Raw genomic sequence first — 23593 nt, 5'->3', positions numbered from 1 at the left:
AAAGTGGCACTCATCTCAAACATATACATACAAATTTAGACACTGAACACATATTGCTTACCACAACAGTTTTATTCCCCAGACTCTTCCTCAGAAGCATCAAAAAAGCAGTTTTTCCAAATTGTTCTTTTTCTTCTAATCCCTTCTCCCACCAGCATTCTGAAAGGCACCGAATGGTTTCCAACAGAGATTTTTCAGAATCCGGTAGTACCGAAAGAATCCCTGTAACACAGTTATTTAATGAAAATGCAGTGGGTTTTGGGGTAACAAAAAGAATGTAATCTTCATATGCCTCTAAAGTTTTCCCCTGTCTCTTAGAAATCAAGTATCTTTATGATAGTTAAAGACCAGTTCATGATGAATCTCTATATAGGTAGTCCTTGTTTCACAACTTTTTAAAGCAGTGGTCACCAACTGATGGTCCGTGAGAAAATGTTGGTGGTCCGTAGAAAAATTGTTGATTTTTGCATTTTTTATATTGCACTAAATCAGGGATCCTCAAACTATGGCCCCTGGGCCAGATATGGCCTGGCGAAGCAATTACTCCTGCTCACTGAAGGGATGGGGTCCTTCAGGCACTTAGTTGGCTGCCTGTTTAGTAGCCCCAGCCTTTTCCTACCTCCTTCCCTGGGAGTCCAGGCACTTCAGTGAGAGGTGTGTGAAACTTCGCCCCAGCTCCTTAAAAGACAGAGTTTGCAGGGAGCCAATCTAGTGCCCAGGCTGGCTACAAAACAAAGATTCATTCTTCACCCTATTTGAGATTCCTAGTTGCAATGGATAGCAAACCTGGGGTTGACCCCGGGCGCTTCTCTCCACTAATAGGCAGCCAAGCTAAGTGCCTGAAGGACCTCATCCCCTCACTAATTCATATTAGTGGTCCACAGGATTTAAAATTATGAATTTAGCGGTCCCTGAGGTCCGAAGGGTTGGTGACCCCTGATTTAAAGTTGTGACAGCAATCGAACGGGTGTTTTAGAGCCAGTGAAGCAATCCTGTCCACTGTAAATGATCATGCTATCCCCACCTGCATGACTACATGTTGGGACGGGGGGGGGGGGGGTGTCAGCTTCAGGAACACTCATTAATTTTCACCCTCACATGACTGCAATTTTCAATTATTCTTGCCAGTTTGCTACATGTTTTGCAAAAATAAACCCCATCCATTCAAATAAATGGGTTTACTTAACAACTGCAGTGTTTGTCTAATGACTGCCACAAAAGATTACTTCCAGTCAAGTGGATGCAATGACTTATCAAGACAACAACTTATGGTCATAATTTGAGCCACGGTGGTACAATGGTTAAAGTGCAGTATTGCAGGCTACTTCTGCTAATCCCTGGCTGCCAGCATTTTGGCAGATCGAATCTCACCAGGCTCAAGGTTGATTCAGTCTTCCATTCTTCCAAGGTGGGTAAAATGAGGGCCCAGGTTGTTGGGGGCAATAGGCTGACTCTGTAAACCACTTAGCGGGGGCTGTAAAAGCCTGTGAAGCAGTATATAACTCTAAGTGCTATTGCTATAATAGTTTGTTTGAGTTTATCTGTGTGTGTGAAAGTAAAAACAAATTGTAGAATTAATTGAACATATTGATCAATCAGGACTGCATTTTGCATATGATATAGCAGAATTGAGATATGCTTAGATAGTCATTAACATGAGACATCACTATGCCTGTTGTAAAAAAACATACCGTATTTAGAAAGTTATTTTAGTGTTAGAATGAATGTGCCTAGATTTACATATTCCTTAAGAAATAGCATGGTTCATCATGCAAGATTAATGCAGTTCTGGATAGATTGGTGTCCAACCAAATCTTCTTGATTCTGAAAAATTAACCATAATGTTTTCCAATCTGAAACTCATTCAATCAAAGGAACATTAAGCTTGGAAATCAGGCCCCTACTCAAAGATTCAAGTGATAAACACATCAGCAGATTCAGTATTTACGTCAACATTTTAGATTACTACTTGTTATTATGAGAATCTTCAAAACAACAAGAGCTAAGCATTTATGAAGAATATACAATCATTCTAAATTGCACCACTGAAGCACAACCTCAATAAATTAAAAGTAGTTTAAGAAAATATGCAATTCCATGGGGAAAAACTACAAGCATCAGTCCAGGACTATTGCCAGAAGCATAGTTATATTCATCATACCCACAATACATACCATTTAATATCACAGCACATTCTAAAAGAGTTTTGATGTCAATATTTTCATCTAATGTAGGAATGGATGCAGTAACTATAGTTGCTACACCTTGAATCACAGCTGTAGTTTGCTTCTGAAAATTCAGAGACAATTAAAAAGAGAGCTATAGACTTTAAAAAGATACAAAAGCATATTTTTTAAAAAGAGAAGCTGCTCAGAAGATCTAACAAACACATTTTTGTAAAATATCTAGCAAATAAGATTTTGAAAGAATTCCTAACTTGGTGTTATTTGGATATAAATTCATTTGTGTTAAAAAATACCTAGGTGTGTCCTCTACGGTCAATAAATATTCAATAAAATAAACTCAGGTCCAGATTATCTTTGTGGTTTTAAACTTCCTGTTTTTATGGAGGGTGTGTGTGTGCGTGTGGTTGAATATTGCTTCAAAACCCATCAGAGTTGGGTAGCTATAATAAATTTAAATAAATGAATATAAATATAAATTAAACACCTGTAGGAAGAAAATCAAGGGAATGTTGAATTTAAATGGGCAATAATTAGCTAAGTCACTGTTTCAATCCGATGTAAGTCAGTACAGTCATATTATAAGAAGAAAAAAAGCTTGGGCAATATCTAAAACCCAGAAAATGGTCCAGTATTTTTTTAAATTTTTAGGTTTTTTTATCCCACCTTAATTGCTTTATCATGTGAAAATACATAATCCTCCATCCTTCTCCTATTCTTCCCCACAACAATACACCCTGGGAGGAGGGTTGGGTCGAAAGAGAGACTGATCTAAAGTCACCCAACTGAGTTTCACACCTAAGGCAGGACTAGAATTCACAGTCTGCTGGTTTCTTCAGCACTACACCAAAATAATCCTACTTTTAAATGTCAGTTGGTCTTACCTGAATTGCATGTCTAGAAGTTGGCATGGGAGCGTCACATGTGGGTATTATCACAGCCCATTTGCCCGGAGACTGAGGTAATTTTGAGGCCACTCCCTCTACTTCTTCCTTGTGACTCCCCAGATTAACCAACGGTACAGTCCAAAAAGAGTCTGGGAGGAAGGGAACAGGAAAAACACAAAACAACAACTCCCTCCCCCAGGCCTGACTGACCAACAACTAATCTCCCTCAGGCCCCCATGCCAGGCGCGCACAGAACGGGCAGGTAGTGACTGCTCCCACGCCAGCTTCTAGACATGCAGTTCAGGTAAAACCAACTGACAGTCTCAGAAGCGAGGCGTGGGAGGAGTCACATGTGGGACATACCAAAGCTAGATGTCCATGGGAGGGAATTATTGGGCGTGAGCCCTCCGAGTGTCCAGCACTCTCTGAAGAATCCTCCTACCAAATGATGCCTCCACAGAGGCATCCAGACGGTAATGCCTAATGAAGGGAGAGGCCCAAGCAGCCGCCCTGTAGATGGCCTCAATGGGCACCTGGGTAGCCCAGGCCACAGAGGTTGCCGCACTCCTGCTGGAGTGTGTGGTGATGCCCTCTGGAACCGGGATCCCCCGTGCCTCATAGGCCTTAGTGATGACTAGCTAAATTCACCTGCTGATGGTGGCAGGCGATACCTTTGCCCCTCTGGTAGAAGCCTGGAAGGAGACGAAAAGTGCCTCCGACCTCCTGAAGGCAGCTGTATGTTTGAGGTATATACGCAGTGCCGTAGGTACATCAAGGTGGTTCCAGGACCTTTCCCTTTCTCTGGAAGGTGCCGTACAGAAGTCCAGGAGCACCACTTCCTGAGCCCTATGGAAGAAAGTGTTGACCTTGGGAAGGAAGGCAGGGTCGCGTCTGAGAACAACCCTGTTGTCGTGGAAGGTGCACAAATCTGCCCTGGCAGATAAGGCATTGATCTCAGACACCCGCCTAGCTGAGATTATGGCTACCAGGAACACCACCTTGAGCATAAGGAGCTGGAAAGTTACCTCCCTCAGAGGCTCGAAGGGCACATCTGTAAGGGCCTGGAGCACTGTGGGAAGGTCCCAGGTGGGAAACTGATGGATCACCAGGGGCCGAAGATTAGCAGCCAATCTGAGAAACCACTTTATGACCAGGTGCTGGGATAAGGTTCTAGAACCCACCTCGCCAATGACCATGGCCAAGGCTGAGACCTGCCTTCTGAGGATACTGGGGGCCAGACCATTCTCTAACCCATCCTGGAAGAACTCCAGTTCTGGGGCGCTGATGCCGAGGTCGGATCTATCAGGGCCAACCTGCACTATGTTACAAAGGAACTCCAGGTCGCATCGTAAATGCATGTGGTGGACTTCCTTCTGGAAGCCTCAATGGGCCTGTTCATCCTGGCTGAGAACTGTGCCTCCCTCAGCTGCTCCCACTCAAGTGCCAAGTGGTTAATTGGAGCCACTCCGGATCCAGATGATCCAGACTTCCCCCCCCGGGAATTCTCCAGTGAGGCAGAACCGACAGACCCACTAGGTCCACAAACTAGGGATGCCGGGGCTAGTGGGGCGCTATCAGGATCACTTCTGCCCTCTCTAGCACTAGCTTCCTCAGACCCTGGGAAAGAGAGGAAGGGGAGGGAAGGCGTAAAGGAGATCTGACGGCCATCTGCAGCAAAGGGCACCAATGTCCACCGCTCCTTGGGCCAGAACTGCGAAATGAACCTCGGAATTTGGACGTTCGATGGGGTGGCGAAGAGATTCACTGTCAGCCGACCAAATCTCTGGCAAATCCGCTCGAAGATGCTGGGATGCAACTGCCACTCCCCACAGTCCACTGTCTCCCTGCTGAGCCAGTCTGCCTGTCGCTTGTCCACCCCGGAGATGTGTTCCGCCCGAATCAACAAGAGATTCCTCTCTGTCCAGTTGCCCAGTCGAACTGCCTTGTCGCGAAGCGCCAAGGAGTGCATGCCCCCTTGCTTGTTCACATGAGCTTTAGCCGCCACGTTGTCCATCAGGACCAGGAGATGTTGACCGGCACCGCCTCCTTGAAGTGTCGAAGTGCCAAGTGAATCGCCCTAAGCTCTAGCCAGTTGATGTTCTTCCATAGATCCGTGGGCGTCCACCTGGCCTGAGCTATCTGAGACTGAAGGTGTGCCCCCCAGCCAAATAGGCTCGCGTCTGTAGTCAACCTGTCTGGTTTCCTGAAAAGGGAGCCCTTGGACAGTGCCAGGGACATCCACCAATGGAAGGAGAGGAATACCTGGGGTGGCACCAGGACCTTGAAGAGGGCGTCGTTTGTCCCGACTCTCTGGTGCTGTAGCGGGAATCACTGTAGATCTCTGGCATGGAGGCGAGTCCAAGGCACTATCCCGATGCAGGAGATGAACTTGCCCAGGAGTCTGGAGAGAAGGATTACGGGAACAGAACGTGTCTTGAGGATCTCCCGGATCAACTCCAAAATACTGTCCCTACGCTCCTGTGACAAAGACACCTCACAAGCCACAGTAGTCAATGGTGGTTCCCAAATGTTGGAGCTTAGTGGTAGAGGTGAGATGACTCTTCTCGACATTGATCGAGAACCCTAAGGTCTGCAGGGTGGCAATAGTGAGAGCCAGGTCCCTCTCTGCTCGGTCCGCCGTAGTGGCCAGCACGAGGATGTCATCTAAATAGCAATGTAACCGGACTGGGAAGGACCGGAGATGACCTGCAGCTACAGCTAACACCTTGATGAAGGTCCTAGGGGCAGATGCCAACCCAAAGGAGAGGCCCCTGTATTGGTAATGCACCCCTCCATATGCAAACCTAAGGAATTTATGGTGGTCCGGTGCAACAATGATGTGGAGGTATGCTTCCGTGAGATCAATGGATGCTAAGAAGTCACCCTGTCTGATACCCTCTAAGATGGACTTGAGGGAAGCCATCTTAAATTTCCAGTAGACCAGCTGGAGTTCAACAATTTGAGGTCTAAGATTGCCCCCTGAACTTTTAGGAACTATGAACAGATTGGAATAAAACCCTAAAACCCTCTCTTCTTCTAGGACCAATTCCACTGCCCTGATGTCTAGCAAATGCCGAATGACCATTGTCTTACCTGAAGGGTCCTTTTCAGGGCGCTGCAACGGAGAGTCCAAAGAAGGGGTTAAACACAGCCAATCTGCCCAGAACTGAATTGAAACTTTAAGCCACGCCTCTGGTGCTGACTCCCCTCAGATTTATTCAATGAAGACGTGGAACAGTTGCGCGCTGAAACTTCAACTGGAAGTCTAATATGGAACAAGTCAAAAATAGTCCAACAACAATAACAGAAACAACAAACAACACTGTGACTTCACAAACACCAGCGGAGAATAGACCCCAGGGCGGGGTGGACTCTCCGTTGCAGCGCCCTGAAAAGGACCCTTCAGGTAAGACAATGGTCATTTTCCAGGGCGCTGCTCTGGAGAGTCCAAAGAAGGGACATGCCCAAGCTAACTGTCACTAGGGCGGGAAGGCTCAGCCATCAGGGTCGCTCCGCTGGTATGGATGCCCTGAAGAACACGCCTCCCAAAGGCCCCTTCCGCCGATGCAAAACTGTCCAGTTTGTAATTTCGGACAAATGGAGACAGAGAAGTCCAGGTGGCCGCCTTGCAGATCTCTTCAATCGGTGCCTGTGTAGACCAGGCAGCTGTGGTGGCGGCGCTTCTAGTCGAATGTGCTGTGATATTGCGAGGCACAGGAACGGACTGTAAAACGTGGGCAAGCGCAATGCAGGCTCGCAGCCATCCGCCGATGGTAGATGAAGAGACCTTCTTGCCTTGAGAAGCTGGTTGAAAGGAGACGAATAGAGATTCGGATTTACGAAAACTGGCCGTGCGCTTGATGTATCTGCGAATAGTCCTGCGCACATCCAGCATGTGCCAGCGCTTTTCCCTCGGGTGCCGAGGATGCGGACAAAAATCCGGAAGGACCACCTCCTGCGCCCGATGAAACCAGGAATTGACCTTCGGAATGAAGGAAGGGTCCAGCCTCAGGATTACTCTGTCGTTACGAATGAGACACAAGTCCTCTCTGACTGACAAGGCAGCCAGTTCCGATATGCGACGAGCAGACGTGATAGCGACCAGAAAAACCGTCTTGAATGTGAGGTGTCTGAGACTGGCCGTCTTAATGGGCTCAAACGGGGGCCCGATGAGGGACCGCAACACTACATTGAGATCCCAAGATGGGTATCTGTGGACCACTGGGGGTCTCAGGTTGGTCGCTCCCGAGGAAACTGCGGATGGTCGGATTCCGGCCAAGAGATGCGTAGCCCTCAACTGAGAGGATGGTTGACAGGGCTGCCGCCTGGCGCCTCAGGGTGTTAGGTGCCAGGCCCTTGTCCAAACCTTCCTGCAGGAAGTCCAGGATGACAGGAACCGAAGCAAGGGGCGCAGACGTACCATGAGCCGTGCACTAGCTGGCGAAGGATTTCCAAGTGGCGTCGTAGATGCGCGTCGTGGACTGCCGTCGTGACGCTTGGATGGTGCCAATCACCTTGTCTGACAACTTGCCTCTGCTTAGGAGATCCCTCTCAAGTGCCAGACGGCCAGCTGCAGCCACTGGGGTTCTGGATGTTGAAGGGCCCCCTGGCTGAGAGAGATGTCCTGTGGAGGAATCCGCCACGGTGGTGTGATCGAAAGACTCACCAAGTCTGCAAACCAGGTTCTCCTGGGCCAGTACGGTGCTACCAGCAGCACCTCCGCCTCCTCTGCTAGGATCTTCCTGATGACTCTGGGAAGAAGAGGTAGCGGGGGAAAAGCATAAAGCAGACCTTTCGGCCACGGGCCGTGCAGCGCGTTGACTCCTTCCGCCCTCGGGTGGTGGAACCTTGTGAAGAACCGCGGAAGATGCGCGTTGGCCGCGGTGGCGAACAGGTCCACCAGCGGGAGGCCGAACCTCTGGGACAGTTGCTGGAACAGCAGCGGATGTAGACGCCACTCCGAGTGGTCGACTGTGGATCTGCTCAGCCAGTCCGCCTGGGTGTTGCTCGTGCCCGAGATGTGCTCCGCCTGAAGAGAAAGGAGATACCTCTCCGCCCATCGACCCAAGAGCTCCGCCTCCTTCATCAGGGATCTGGAGCGCGTTCCCCCCTGTCGATTGATGTGCGCCTTGGTGGCGACATTGTCTGTCATGATGCGCACGTGGTGGCCCTGAACGGTGCTCTGGAAGCGCTTCAGCGCAAGCCTGACTGCCCTCAGCTCCAGCCAGTTGATGCTGTGAGCGGCTTCGGAAGGGGACCACCTGCCCTGTGCGAGCTGGTTGTGGCAGTGGGCCCCCCAACCGAACAGGCTGGCATCCGTTGATGGTGAGCCTGACTGGCTCCTTGAATGGCGACCCCTTTAACAGGGCCGGAGACAACCACCACTTTAGACAGCGACGTACCTCTGCTGGAACTGGAATCAGTCTTGTTGAGCTGCTTTCGTTTGTTCTTTGATATGGGAGCAGGAGCCACTGAAGGGGACGGGAGTGAAGTCTCGCCCAAGGCACGATTGACAGGCAGTGGAGTCTGACCGGACGTGACCGTAGAAAAGCCGCCATGGCTGCGAGAACCTTTGTGAATGTCCTGGGCGCCGATGACAGACCGAATGGCATTGCCCGGTACTGGTAATGGAGGCCCGCGTAAGAGAACCTCGGGAACTTGCGGTGGGCTTTGCGGATAGGGATGTGGAGGTAGGCCTCTTTGAGGTCTATGGACGTTAGTATATCGCCTGGCCTGATGCACCCCAAGATGGACTGGAGGGACTGCATCTTGAACCTGCGATATGTCACGTGGTGATTGAACCTCTTTAGATCTAATATCCCCCTCCACCCTCCTGAGTTTTTGGGGACCAGAAACAGGATGGAGTAAAACCCTCTTCCTTCCTGGCCTGCTGGGACAGGTTCTATGGCCCTGATCTCCTTGAGGTGCCTTATCTCCTGTTCCGTGAGGGATCTTTTGACTAACCCTGAGGGAACTGGACACCGGAAGAAGTGGCGGGGAGGGGGGGACCAGAATTCTAAAGTGAGACCCATGCGGACCGTTTGAAGAACCCACTGGTCCGACGTGGTCTGCTCCCATTTGGCGTGGAACAACTGCAACCGCCCTCCTATGGGAGCTGACCTGTGATGGTCATTTATACCTCCTAAAGGGTCGGGAGCCGGAGCCCCCCCGAAATGGCCGCTTGGAGAAGGGCTGCTGGCGACCTCTGTCTCGAAAGGACTGACGGTCCTGAGACCGCTCACCCTGCTGGGGATACGCCCGATGATAGGGGGCGGAGCTGGTGGAGGGCTCATTGTTCCGAAAGGCCTGCCTCCTGTAAGAGCCAGGACCTTTACGATCAGGCTTTTTGGTGACTGATGGCATCACTTTCTTTTTGTCCTTGTTTTCCACAAGGACTGGATCAAGGACCTCACCAAACAGCTTGTCCCCTTTAAAGGGGGGCAGTAACAAGCTTCCATTTGGAGCGCATATCCACATTCCAGTGCCTAAGCCACAGGAGGCGTCTGGAAGTAACATTAGACGCTAGGGCACGCGAGGCAAACTTAGCAGCATTCAGAGTGGCATCAGCAGTGTACTCTGTGACTGCCATGATTTTATTGATATCCTGCCTGACTTTAACGTCCTTGGCAGGTATCTTCCTCAACAACTGCCTCAGCCACAGGAGAGCCGCCCTGGAGAAAAAGGAGGCTGAAGCGGAGGACTTAATGGCCCATGCAGCTGTCTGATGGGTCTTGTGACAAGCAGTTTCGGTTCTCTTGTCCTCAGCCTTGAGCCCCTCCAACAGGTCAGGAGGGAGCACAGAAGAGGAGGTAAGAGCCGCTACAGGGGGATCGATAGGAGGGAGCTTGAGCAGCTCCTCCAGGCTGGCATCCACCGTATATAGCTTCTTGTCATGGCTGCTGGAGGTAGCCATGGTAGCTGGCTGCGCCCACTGTCTTTGAACTAAATTGAGGAACATCTTGGGTACAGGAACTATTTCCTGGACCGAAATGGGTTCCTCAAGAGATCCCCAGATAGATCATCAGGGTCTACAACCACCTGAGCTGGGGGGGTGGACCCCATGTGAGTTGAGATCTTAGCCTTATCTAAAATGGTTTTGAAATTATCCAAATTAAATAAGCCTGAAAAGGCCGGCTTTTTGGCGGGGCTTGCCTCATCCCCAGAGAATTCAGCTTCCTGCCTAGGAAGAAATTCCTCTTCTTCCTCCCAGTCTGACTCATCGGAGGCCACTGAAGAGTGGAAGGTGGAAGGCTAGGAGTCATCTCTCTGGAATCCTCCTGGGGTTGCAAATGGTGGGTCTTGCGAGTGCGCTTGCCACCTTTTCGCATGCCTGCCTCAATGCCCTGGGAAATGGCCCTGTTAATTATTTCCTGCATTTCAGTGGATAGGTTAGGCCCTTGGTCCTCAATGGGGCGAACCCTTTGAGTGGGCCCGGGGATCGGCTGTTGAGGGGCTAAGGGCCCCATTGGAGCTGGTCCCTCCTCCATATCAGAGGGACAGGCAAAGAGATCAGCCTGATCAGCCATGGAATGGCCTGGAGAAGTTGCCATGGCCAGGGAATCCCCTTCTTCTTCACTATCAGAAATGGGGCCTCCCTGGGCTGGAGGAATTTCCCTGGAGGGCTCCCCAGGAGACACCGAAAGGGAAGATTGGGCCTGCTGTTGGCCTTTGGAAGACTGTTTTTCTAAGGCCTTCTGTCGCCTTAATGCATCTTTGTCTAGGCCTGAGCCCTGCTTGGGGCCATGCCTGGAGTAAGGCTTACTCCCTCTAATGGCCTCCCTGGCAGCTTTCCCGGCCTGTCTTACAGGGGCTCTGGAAGAGACACCCTCAGAAGTCTCAGGGGCCTGATCTGCCATGGTAACAATCACTGGTTGGGACAGTAGGGGGATGGGAAAACCACCACTCACCACCTCCAGAAAGCCCACCGCAGCACGATGCTCCTGAGGAGACAGAGAAACTGCAAGGCCTGAAGCAGTTCTTTGGAATCTTTTAGGCGCGAGCAGAATTCGCTCCCAGCACCTGCAGGAGAGTAAAGGAGGCAACCCAGCAGGCCACGATCCCACGCCGCTATCACTTGCTTGGATTGGGGCCCAGGTCGCCGGTCACACCGGGCAAGTCTGACTCCACGCGGCTCCTGCAAAGAGCCAGGCACCAGGCAGCTGCGGCAAAAAACTTTTAAAAGTAAAGCCGGAAGATTGCACAATCCAAAATGGCGGCCGGAACTCACCGGAGCTTTTCGCACCAAATTTAAAGAGGGAAGAAGCCAAAATGGCTGCCCTGGAAGCCCACGCAGCAATTTGACTTGCTAGAAGCACAAATTGCAACGGAGGGCTTCCAGTGGGAATCGGCCCCCAGTAGGGGTGCCCCAACAGCGCTGGCGTCGGCACTCCGACCCACACGCTTCCCCCAACAGCTGCCTGCGGCTTCTAGGAGCCAGAGCAAAGCCCCGGACTCCAGGAGAGCCGAAAGGGTGAGAAAAACCCAATTAAAAAGGGAAAAAAACAAACTTAAATTTAAACTCACCAGCCTGCTCTAAAAATCCTTAAATATGCTGTTTTAAAAAATTATTCTTCCTCTGGAGAGTCCAAGGAATCAATCTTAGAACTGGATAACTCTTAAAGCACGTCTACTGGGCTAGCTGAATTGAAAAAATCTGAGGGGAGTCAGCACCAGAGGCGTGGCTTAAAGTTTCAATTCAGTTCTGGGCAGATTGGCTGTGTTTAACCCCTTCTTTGGACTCTCCAGAGCAGCGCCCTGGAAAATGGCCTTGCGCATAAGGGAACGCTTAGCTGGATTCTTGGAGTAAGGGAAAAGACGGAACCTAATCAGGGGATGGGAACGAAACTCTAACTGCAAACCAAACTCAACCATCTGAAGAACCCATACATCAGTAGTGATGTGATTCCAGCGATTCGCAAACAAGGTAAGGCGACCGCCAATCGGGTGATCCGATCTCGAATCACTTGTTCCTGCGGTAGGGATGGGCACCACCCCCTCAAAAGGGACGCTTACTGGGCTGTTGGTACCTGTCCCTGTCCCTAGAGTAATTCCTATCCCCCTGTCTGGGGAATCTGGGAGCAGAATACCTCGGCTGTTGTACGTCCTGCTCAGAGGTCGATAGGAGGACCTCCTGGGGTAGAGCGCAGGGTGTTGGTCAGAGCGTTTAGTCGTGGAACGGAAGACCTTGCACTTGTTCTTGTCCTCGATAAGGATAGGGTAAAGGGAGGCCCCAGACAGCTTGTCTCCCATGTATTCCACCCCCACCAAATGCCACTTTGCCCGGGATTCTGCTTGCCAATTGCGCATCCAGAGAAGGCGCCTGGAAGTCACCGAAGAAGAAAGAACCCTGGAAGAATACTTGACCGCATCCAGTGTAGCGTCAGCTGAAAAGTAGGTGGCCACCATCAACTTCTTGATGTCTTGCAACAGTCGCACATCCGAAGTGGGGGTTCGATCGCAAAGCTGTTCCAGCCAAAGCAGAGTGGGCCTGTTGAAAAACGAAGCCGCAGCAGCCGCCCTGATCACCCATGTTATGGCCTGAAAGGTCTTGCACAGAACCAGTTCCACCTTCTTATCCTCTGCCTTCAGACAGTTGGAGATATCACCAGTCACCACTGTGGAAGCGGAGGCCAGGCCAGCCACCGGGACATCTATAGCTGGAACCTGCAGTGCTTGGGCAAAGTTTGTGTTAAGATTGTAAAACCTGCGATCATTACTGCCTGGAGTGGGAAACGTGCCAGGCTTAGCCCACTGAAATTTGAGCATCCCCATAAATAAATCAGGTGTAGGAATCTCTTCCTTTTCCACGTGTGGCTTATAAAAGGGCCCCTTCTTGGTCCCCCCGCTGGAGGTGGAGGCAGTAGCTGCTTGAGAAGGGGCTGTCCAGATCTGCAGTAGCCCTGGCCTTGTGAAGCAGGGAACCAAACAAGGCAGGAGGGAACAAGCCAGCAGGGGCCTCTGGAACGTGGGAATCTTCGTCCTCAGAGAAGGCCACGTCCTTCTGCCCCTCTTCTTCCAATCCAGACCCCTCACTAGCCATGGAAGGGGAATCCAATCTGCGCTCTCTAGCTGCAGAAGATTGGGGTTGGTCTGGATGACCTCGTGGGTTCCTATGAGAAGATTTTCGTCTAGAGGCTTGAAATTGATACTGCATGCCCGATGAGATGCCCTGAGCAATGGCACGGGCAACCACATTCTGAAAACCTTCAGAAAGCTCTGGATAAGCTGGTGAAAGGCTAGGAGGCTCTGCAGATTGAGGAACCAAGCGTGGCCTGGAGGAAACAGCTGCCCTGCGGTCAAAGGGGTCTCTCCAGTGTCCTGAAGACTGGGCAGGAGACAGAGGAGGGGATAGAGGGCTAACCCTCCTCACAGAGCCACGTAGGAAACCAGGGGAACCCAATTGGACCTATGGCAAAGGTAAATGCTGGAGAGGAGAGCATGACCTGGATGGGGAAGGGCTGATTTCCTCCCTTATTCTCCTACCAGCCGCCCTGGTGATGTGGGGCTCCTTGCTAGGCTCTCTCCTCCTAGCAGATTTAGAGATGGCCTTCCTTGAGGTAGACATCCCCTTCGTTACAGGGGTAGTTCCACGGGTGGTCCCCTCGCCCGGATCTGAATCCCCTGCTGATCTAGGGGCAGCCGCCCCTCCGCTCCTCATAGCATCCGCCATCACTTTACTCACAGTTGTTGCCTTCCCACCTCCTCTCACGCTGCCAACCAGCCTGGGTTTCTGCACGCGGTCCGGAGCTCCTTCAGACTGGCGTTACTTACAACCACGCCATCAATCCACGGCCCGAAGAGGCTGGCCCACCGCCAAACCAAGGGGCCCTCCCCGGATCACCGGCGGAGCACAGGCCCGAAGGATCGTTCCTGGTGGTGGTCGTGGGCGCTTGTGGCAGCTGCAAACAAGCGCACCAATCTCCATGCCCCACCATGTGTGTCCCAAGATAGCCGCCGTCCAAGATGGCAACCGTCCACCATGATGGAACCAGGGGTTGCACGGACAGCGGCCTCTGGCGCGCAGCCTGGAGCCTCCCCTTTAACCGGCCAGAGGCTTGGGGGTTTCCCCAGTAACGCAGCAAGCCCGGCTTGTGCAAAGAAAAAAAGGTTTAAACAACACAGAGACGCAAGGGAGAGAGGTGGGAGGAATCACAAGTGGGAAAAAGGCTAAAGACAAATTTGTAGTAACCAAAATAACCTTGAAACCAATGGAGAGTCAGAAAAAGTATCCTTCTGGGCCAAAGACTGAGGTTAATCTGGGGAGTCACGAGGGGGTAGTAGAGGGAGTAGCCTCAAAATTACCTCAGTCTCCGGGAAAATGGGCCGAGACTCCTCCCACACCTCGCTTCTGAGACAGGACCCAAATGTATATTAACTAGTATATTCAGGACAAATTACCAGTGTTGCATTTTTTTCAGTTTCCATGCTGTCATCCTCCGCGCTTTGCCATTTTTCTATGGGATTATCCAGCAAAGCCTTGGCTAACAAGTCCTTTAATCTATGCCACAATGTTTCCTTTTGCTGTCTTGATAGCTCTTGAACCAGTTCATGTAGATCAAAGGAACCTGACGCATTGTTCTAAAAATATAGGCCAAGAAATAGCACATCACTCAATAGATTATTTCATACAACACATACACTATATTGTAAAATCAAGTTTGAGCTTTAAAAAGCCACCAAAAAGTTTTAAATATTAAAAAATAATAGAAATTCATTAAAAAAAAAAACCTTAATTTTGAAGATTTAAAATTACCGTATTTTTCAGAGTATAAGACGCACCTTTTTCCCTCAAAAAAAGAGGCTGAAAAACTGGGTGTGTCTTATACATCAAATACAGCATTTTTTGCCTCCCAAAGCCCCACCGCCTTCACCAAGGGTGCATACCCTTATGGAGGCTTTCAGAGAGTTCCTGGGGGCTAGGGAGGGCAGAAATGAGCAAAAAATGGGCCGTTTTTTGCCCCCACCCCAGCCCCCAGCAGCACTCTATAAGCCTCCATAAGGCTATGCATGCAATTATTTTGACAAAAAGGGCCAGTTTTTGCAAAAAATTGGCTGTTTTTTGCTTGTTTTTGGCCACCCCTACCCCCCAGGAGCACTCTGCAAGCCCCCCTCCCCAGGCTATTCATGCCTTTTTAAAAAAAACCAACGGGCCCATTTTCACGAAAAACGAGCCATTTTTGGGAGGTTTGCAGAGTGCAAAAGCTTTTTTTTTCCTTTTGGAAAGCTCTTTAACTGATTGATGAGAATTACATTGATCAAGTGCTGTGCTAGCAGAAACAAAGTCTTAGGTGCTGCAGATTGTCAGCAATTTCCTTCTCCAGCACATGGATAAATACACCTAGAAACATCTACCTACCTACCTACTCTCTCTCTCCCTAATACCTACTGTATTTCTCCCCCCCCCTATCTACCTACGTACCTTCCTACCTACCTACTCTTTCTCTCGCTCTCCCTACCTACTGTATTTCTCTGTCTTTCTCTCCCTCTCTATCCCTCTTTCTACCTACCTACTTCAAAACCTTGGTGTGTCTTATACTCTGGTGCGTCTTATACTCCGAAAAATATGGTATATCCCTACAATTACACACATCCACTTGGATGATCTCTCTTGCAGATAATCTTTGACACAACCGGGATCAAAATTTCCATTGTTAGGCCAGGTGGTTGCTAAGCGAATTACACCTAATTTTGTAATCTCACCATGATTGTTAAGTGAATCACTGCAGTTGTTAAGTGAATCCAGATCCCCCCATGTTGCTTGTTAGAAGCTGGCTGGGAAGGTTACAAATGCCGATCACATGACTCCAGGAATACTGCAACAGTAATAAATACCTGTCCGTTCCCAATCATCCAAATTTTGATCAAAGGGAATACTGCAGTGATTATAAATGCAAGGACCAGTTATAAGTCTCTTTTTTCACGGCGGTTGTAAGTTTGAGCGATTTCTAGATAGCATCGCCAACAGATGGATTCGTAACTCTATGACCAACCACACTCAACGTGCACTCCTTAATGGAACTGCATCTACATGGAGAGAAGTATGCAGTGGAGTATCTGAAGCCTCTGTCTTAGGCCTAGTACTCTTCAATATTTTCATCAATAATTTAGACCAGAGGATAGAAGGCGAACTCATCAAATTTGCAGACAACACTAAACTGGCAGGAATAGCCAACACTCCAGAAGACAGGCTCAAGTTATAGAAAGATTTTGACGGACTTGAACACTAGGCCTATCTAACAAAATGAAATTCAATGGCAACAAAAGTGAAATTCTACATTTAGGAAAGAAAAACCAAATGCACAGGTATAGAATAGGTGTCAGCTACTGGGCTCCACTGGGATCACTACAGATGGGGACTGCAGCCAAGAAATTAAAAGACGCTTGCTGCTGGGGAGGAAAGCTATGGCAAATCTAGACAGCATACTAAAAAGTAAAGACCTCACTCTGCCAACAAAAGTGCGTATAGTCAAGGTTATGGTTTTTCCAGTTGCAATGGATGGCTGTGAAAGTTGGATCATAAGGAAGGCTGAGCACCAAATAACTGAGGTCTCTGAAACTCCTGCAAGTCCCTTGGACTGCAAGGCAATCAAACCGGTCAGTCCTAGAGATGATCAACTTTGACTGCTCTTTAGAAGGCCACATCCTGAAGATGAGACTCAAACACTTTGGCCACCTAATGAGAAGGAAGGACTCACTGGAGAAGAGCCTAATGCTGGGAAAGATGGAGGGCAAAAGAAGAACAGGATGATAGAGAAAGAGGTGGCTGGACGGAATAACCGAAGCAGTAGGCATGAGCTAAAATGGACTCCAGAGGATGGTAGAGGACAGGAAGGCCTGGAGGAACATTGTCATGGGGTTGCAATGGGTCGGACACAACTTCGCAACTAACAAAAACAATGCATTCAAACTTACAGAGTTGGTTTAATGTCAGAGTTCCAAGTAAAGCGCCCATTAAAATCAGAACCCCAAGGCAGATAGATTCCTCAAAGGACATCCTTATTGGATACATCATATCAGCACAACCGGTAAAAATCAACTCTGAAAGTTCCAGCGGTTTTCACCTAATTAAAAGAGTAAAACTTCCCCCCCTCCCCAGTGTCATCAGTCACATGGTCCAATGAAAACAGCTGGCAGGCTCCTCTCCTCCTTCACCAGCCATCTGTTATGATGACCTTGGTTCCCACAGGAAAACTTTTTTATTTTGACTGTAAGCTGGACTATCTACTTCCCCCTTCCCTTCCCTCTCTCAGGCTTCATAGCAGCACAGGTTGGCTTCAGCCAGGTTCGCTTCGGAGTTGACAGTAGGTGGTATCTGGCTCAATAGTAGTAAATGAAAGACAATCACTTAAAAATGAGCCAGTACTGTACCGCAGCTGCCAAAAAAGCCAAAGCAATCCTAGGCTGAATAAACAAGAGGGATAAAATCAAGATCCCGTGAATCGTTAAGATCCCTTTATAATGCTTTGGTAAGAACACACTTGGAAACTAATTTTGTGGGACCAAACTAATTTTGTGTGACCAAAACTAATTGCCTCTAGTTTTGGTTACACAATATAAAAAAGATGTTGAGGCTCTAAAAGAGTGCGGAGAAGATCAACAAAGATGATTAGGGAACTGGAGGCTAAAAAAATACAGGTTGCAATAACCGGGTATGTCTAGTTTAAAAGAACTGCGTTGAACATGATAGCGGTGTTCCAATACCTAAGGGGCTGCCACAAAGAAGAGGGGATCAACTTATTCTCCAAAACACGTGAGGGCAGGAAAAAGAAGCAATGGATAGGAGGAACTAATCAAGGAGCAAAACAACCTAGAACTAAGGAGAAATTTCCTGAGAGTTGGAACAATTAATCAGGGAATTGTTTGCTTTCAGAAGTTGTGCGTCTTCCAACCCTGAAGGTGTTTAAGAGATTGGACAACCATTTATTTGTCTGAAATAGTATAGACAAATACTATAGAACAGGGGTGTCCAAACTTGGGAACTTTAAGACTTGTGGACTTCAACTCCCAGAATTCTGGGAGTTAAAGTCCACAAGTCTTAAAGTTCCCAAGTTTGGACACCCCTGCTATAGAATCTCCTGCTTGAGCAGGAGGTTGAATTAAAGGCCTCCAAGGACGCTTTCCAACTCTATTATTCTGAGGACCACCTGCATAAGATGGAAAGATGAAAGACACCGAAAAATCTGGGTCTTAACAACGCAATACTAAAAGGTAAAGGTTCCCCTCGCACTAGTCGTTCCCGACTCTAGGGGGTCGTCTCCATTTCAAAGCCAAAGAGCCAGCACTCTTCAGCATGACAAAATGCCGAATGCGCACGGAATGCTGTTACCTTCCCACCAAAGATGGTTCCTATTTTTCTACTTGCATAAGTTCCAGAAATAAGAGGAGCTTACTGCATTACACGGCACTAAGGATTCGAACCTCTCAACTGCCGACCTTCTGATCGACAAGCTAGTGTCTTAGAAAAGACCAAAAGAAATATAACTATCTGCTGAAGTTGTTACTTTGTCTATCTGGATGAATATGATTAATGATAAAATAAAATCCTAACAAAAAGAAGATTGAACAGAAGTGTTTCTTTTTGAACAACAAAAGTATAGTATCTAGGAAAAAAAATCATTTCAGGAAATAAATCACTTATGCCAAAAAGCACTCTTCAGTAGCAGCTTTCTTTTCTAAAATAACGTCAACTAATTTGTTTGGTTGATCTTTTCAATTGAATATAAGCCTATCAGCAACTTAAATCTAAATATACACTTAAATCAAGTAATGACCCTATTTTTTCTTAATACTTATTTTCATTGTATTTTGTTATAATGAACCTCAATAAAACACATGGGGAGGGGAGAAATTATTCCCCCAATGGCTATTTTATTACCTATAAATTATCTACTTTGTTTATTTTCAAGTATGTTTTTATAGGGTGGTTTCTTTGGTCTTCAGATTTAAGGGTAAGCTGGGAAAAAAGCCTAACTTAAGTACAAATAAGATTCAAAAGCAATTGCAAAATGTGGCTGGCCAAAGATCAAAAAGAAAAGATGGCTGCAAAAAGGCCTGTGTGGGGTTCTGATCTTAAAACTCTAGAGAAGTTCAAAAAAACGGAGCATTGGGAAAGACTTTTTAGCCCTTACTCTAATGTAACATGTAGGAGGAGAAAATTCTGAAGGGAGAAGGAAGAATTATGAAGGATAGGGACAGAAAAGGCTAAAAGACTTGAGGTGCCAGTAGGATATGGGCAAAGCTCCACCTGTTTGTTTGTTTGTTTTTAATATGGGTAAACAAGGTTGACTTTCTTCTCCCCTCCAATTCTGGACACAAAAAATTTAGCCATATTTACTTACATGAGGTTGGATGAAATGCAAAAACTCTTCAATGGAATCTTTATGTACAGCCTTTAGGAAAGCCTCACGTTTTGTCATGGTATTCTATTTGTAGTTCACAGACGTCTAGGGGGGGGGGGAGGAAAATATTGTAACAAACAATAGCACAATGAAATGAATTGCAATTCAGCCAAATTTCTAATTTCATAGGACACAAATTTTATTATCAGATCAAGATTTCAGTTCCAAGGTTGTGACAATACACCTCAAAATGAACTTAAATAACTTTGGAGTATTAAATTTAGTAAACAACCAGCTGGTCAGCTTTCAGACAAATGGATTTTAATTTCCAGAATTCCTAGCAATCCCTGGAAATTTTCCACAAATACCTCAAAAAAAAATGTTTATGTCATTAGGCCTGGGCATCCCCAGGAATTGGTGAGTTGCCAAGAAATCTGTTACTGTTGCCCTCTCCTTCCCTTTTAATCATAATACTGATTTTTTATTTATTTAACATTTTATTATATGCATCCCAGAGCCGCATTTTGAAATGGGCGGCCATATAAATGTGATGGGAGTCCTTCATTCTCTTTGATTGTTTTCTTGCATTAGTCAACCAGATGCCATTGTCAGCATCATTACCATCATCAATGTTGGAAGATTGAATTCATATATCAGGAAGAAGCCAAGGTTAAGAATGGCTCTACCAAAAGATAAAAATAAAACTCATAGTATTGGCCACTAGTTTTCAAAACAAAAAACAAAACACCAACCCACCAACTACTGTGTGTCTAGCACTTACCATATGCTAAGAGAAGAATGAAGCAACTTCTTGGGATTGCACTTCAAAATTTTGCAAGTTTTGAGGATAATGGGATCTGGGGTTCTATATAGACAGAATCATCTCCCATGGAGAGGTATAGCTGATCCAGTGGATCACTATCTGACAGAAACCTCTTCCTGGTGTGATTTGAGACAGTGTCACCAATCAAACTGTATGGAGAAGAAATAATAAAAGATGATCAGGGAACTGATATCATTTACATTGTAGAAATAATGTTGAAAGACATAACACTGGTTTTCGAGAAATCATATGTAGACCGAAAGGTTTGTTTAGGAAAGAGACAAGAAACTTTCAATTTGCTCACTACTACACCTAAGGATAACTCTATTGGTGGCCCTCAAGTTTCCAAAAATATGCATATGTTTTTAAGCATGCTAGATTAAAAATGAGCTCAGAACCAGTTCACCTCAGACAGTGCCTCTAATTATGGTTTGCAATCTTCCTAACCAACTTTTTGTGTTGCCTTTGAGGTAGCTAGTAGGTCAAACTTTATTTCGGTAAAGAGCAGTCTAGAACAAAACAATTAATAAATTGTTTAAAAGTAAAAGTTGATCAAATATAAAACACAAGCTAAAAGAATAATGCATTGTTTTGTTTTCCTTTTCAGAAAAAAATATACATTCCACTTCTGCTTATTTTTTGTAAGAAAAACATATTTACTCTCTAATTTCCTTCTATTACAAGGAATTAAACTTCACTACTCATTGATGGCATTTCTATACCAACCTTCTATGTCATAATCTGAAAATGAATGTATGTTATATACAAGCAAAGCAAAGCAAAAACAGCATGGTAGAGATATATTCATAATCCAACATAAAACTTTAAAAGCCAGAAAAAATCCATAATCTATTGAAAGTTTGAAAAGAAAACCCTGTCAATGTCTGGGAGAATTACCCCAAAGGCAAATATTGTAGCAAATATATCCATTATAGTTTCATATCCACAAATCATCCAGGCAGTTCTGATTGTTGTAAATTTTCTTAATATTATGGTTGTTGCTGAATATTTAAACTGATGTGGTATTTTTGTCTTGCCTATCAAGTATTATTATATTTTTATTCCCACTTTTGTATTATTGAAAAGTTAGCAATCTCCATCCCAACTGCTGGAAAACCAAGCCAAATATTCCTTTTCATGGATAATCATTAGAATAGAAATAGAATAGAATTCTTTATTGGCTAAGTGTGGTTGGACACACAAGGAATTTGTCTTTGGTGCATATTTATTTATTTATTTAAACTTATTAGTCGCCCCCTCTCCCCACAGGGACTCGGGGTGACGTACACAAGCAACAGTTAGCACAGTGTCATACAGAGGAGGTAAAAAATAAATAAATAATTACAATAAATAACATTAATAGTTTAAAAACTAAAATTGACAATTAAAAATGACCTAGGGGTGGAAAAGTTGTCGAATTATGCCAGGCCGGCTAGCCGAAACAGGTGGGTCTTCAGTTTACTGCGGAAGGAGCGGAGATCGGTTGTTGTTCTAATGTCTGGGGGGAGGTCGTTCCAAAGGGTGGGACCCGCCACAGAGAAGGACCTACTCCTGGGCACCACCCTCTGACAATCTCTAGAGGACGGCACCCGGAGGAGACCCTCTTTGTGTGAGCGAATGGGTCGCAGGGATGTATGGGGCAGGACACGATCCCGCAGGTAACTAGGCCCTATGCCATGGAGCGCTTTGAAGATGGTAACTAACACCTTTAAGCGCACCCGGTAGGCCACAGGAAGCCAGTGCAGCTCGCGCAGGAGCGGTGTTATATGGGAGAACCTCGATCTCCCCATAATTACCCGCGCGGCTGCATTCTGGACCAACTGCAGTCTCCGGGTGCACCTCAAGGGGAGCCCCATGTAGAGAGCATTACAGTAGTCCAGGCGAGACGTTACCAGCGCGTGAGTGACTGTGTGCAGGGCCTCCCGGTCCAAAAGGATACTCTCATATACTCTCAGTATACAAAAAAGACAAGATGCATTCGTCAAGAATCATAAGGTACAACACTTAGTGATAGTCAAGGTTACTAATAAGTTATCATGTATTGTACTGTACTCCATAGAGCCAGAGAAGAGCTACACATCACCAATTACATGATGGCATACTATACCTAGGTCAGAAACACAAATAAACATGCACACATGGACACGTGTTGGAATCACACTGGGGAGGCGTTAAACTCAAGTCCCAGGCATCACGAAACTCTTCTCCGTCTTCCCCACTCCTATGTCAATATCCATAATCCGAGACCTTCACAGGCCTGCCGTAGTAGTAAACTCAAGCACACCCACCCGCTTTCCTGGTTCGCGTTGCTGCAGGTTCTTGCGGCCTAGAAACTTGAACGCCTTTTATTTGCAGGCTCTCGAATGTGGGGTTCGCGACGAGGAGACGCTCCTTACCCCAGCCACCTCCGGCGTCCGTTCAAACGTACGATATTTTCCGACGGACAGAAGCTGCCTGGCTCACTGCTCGGCTTCTCCCGTATTTACAGTCATCGGTTCGATTTGGCGCTTCCGAGGCCAGATTCAAATTCTCCCGCGGCTGACACCGCTAAATGACTCTCACTGAGCATGCGCGAGCAACTTGACTCGGTACTGCCCTGCAAGGGGGGGCAAGCGGAGGCTTTCTGCGCATGCACACTTGGCTATTTTTTTTATTATTATTTATTTACTTTCTTACCTTATTTTTGTCGGGCGCTGTTGCAGACGAGGTTTTGTTGCTTAAGCCTGCCTTCCCCACGATCGGGGTCCTCCGGATGGGATGGATTACAACTCCTATGATCCCCATGCGTAATTGGAATGCAAGCCAGAAATGTACAACAATAAGAAAGAAAAAAAAACCTGCACTGTTAATTTGGGACGAATTATGCAATGTATAACGCTTTGCTCAACTTTGGCAACTTTAAGACGGACGGACTTCAGCTCCCAGAATTCCTCAGTTATGTCCCCCAGACTGCACTTCTATTTTTTTTTTTTTTTGCTTTTTTTTTTTAAATATATCTCAACACTGTCCGTGGTGATTCTGGTCAATAAAGACAGCGCCAGGGATCGATAAATTGATTTATGACTCAGGCCAGGCAATATGACAAAGTCTTATCAACAGAAGTTAGAAGTATGACACCTCTGTTAGTATCTTCCAATGTAGAAACCTCCAAAACAACCTGAATTTTACAATATTTGCAGAACGAGGTTTTGCTCAAATAACCCATTCTTGGTAAATCAGTGGATAGTTGAAAATGAATTACGTAATGGTGTGGGCTCAATTTGTCTTTGTGTCTGTCTATCTGTCCCATCAGCAGGACATTCTGTGTAAAGAACATCATAGGATCAAATCAGATGAAAATGAACCAGATACAGCTGGGAGCTG

The 23593-nt window shown here is 47.0% G+C and overlaps 1 protein-coding gene across 2 annotated transcripts in view; it reads right to left on the bottom strand.

The window, feature by feature from the left end:
• The window catches only part of NCAPG2 (non-SMC condensin II complex subunit G2), a 69948-nt gene extending 47164 nt beyond the window's left edge, over positions 1 to 22784 (bottom strand). The window contains exons 1-6 of one of the 2 annotated variants that reach the window (XM_081933434.1): positions 22519 to 22784; positions 20189 to 20379; positions 19408 to 19512; positions 14468 to 14647; positions 2175 to 2289; positions 62 to 222 (exon numbers count right to left, since the gene is read on the bottom strand). In XM_081933434.1, coding sequence (XP_081789560.1) covers positions 62 to 222; positions 2175 to 2289; positions 14468 to 14647; positions 19408 to 19485 — 534 coding nt within the window. In that variant the 5' untranslated portion in view covers positions 19486 to 19512; positions 20189 to 20379; positions 22519 to 22784. The remainder of the gene's footprint in view (positions 1 to 61; positions 223 to 2174; positions 2290 to 14467; positions 14648 to 19407; positions 19513 to 20188; positions 20380 to 22518) is intronic. The other variant, XM_081933433.1, reaches the window with a different exon arrangement.
• Positions 22785 to 23593: the final 809 nt, after the last annotated feature.

Source organism: Natrix helvetica (genome assembly GCF_964273705.1).
Source record: "Natrix helvetica genome assembly, chromosome: Z".
NCBI classification, from domain to species: Eukaryota; Metazoa; Chordata; class Lepidosauria; order Squamata; family Natricidae; genus Natrix; species Natrix helvetica.
The sequence above is the reverse complement of the archived record's forward strand: the minus strand, read 5'-3'. Positions and strand labels throughout refer to the sequence as shown.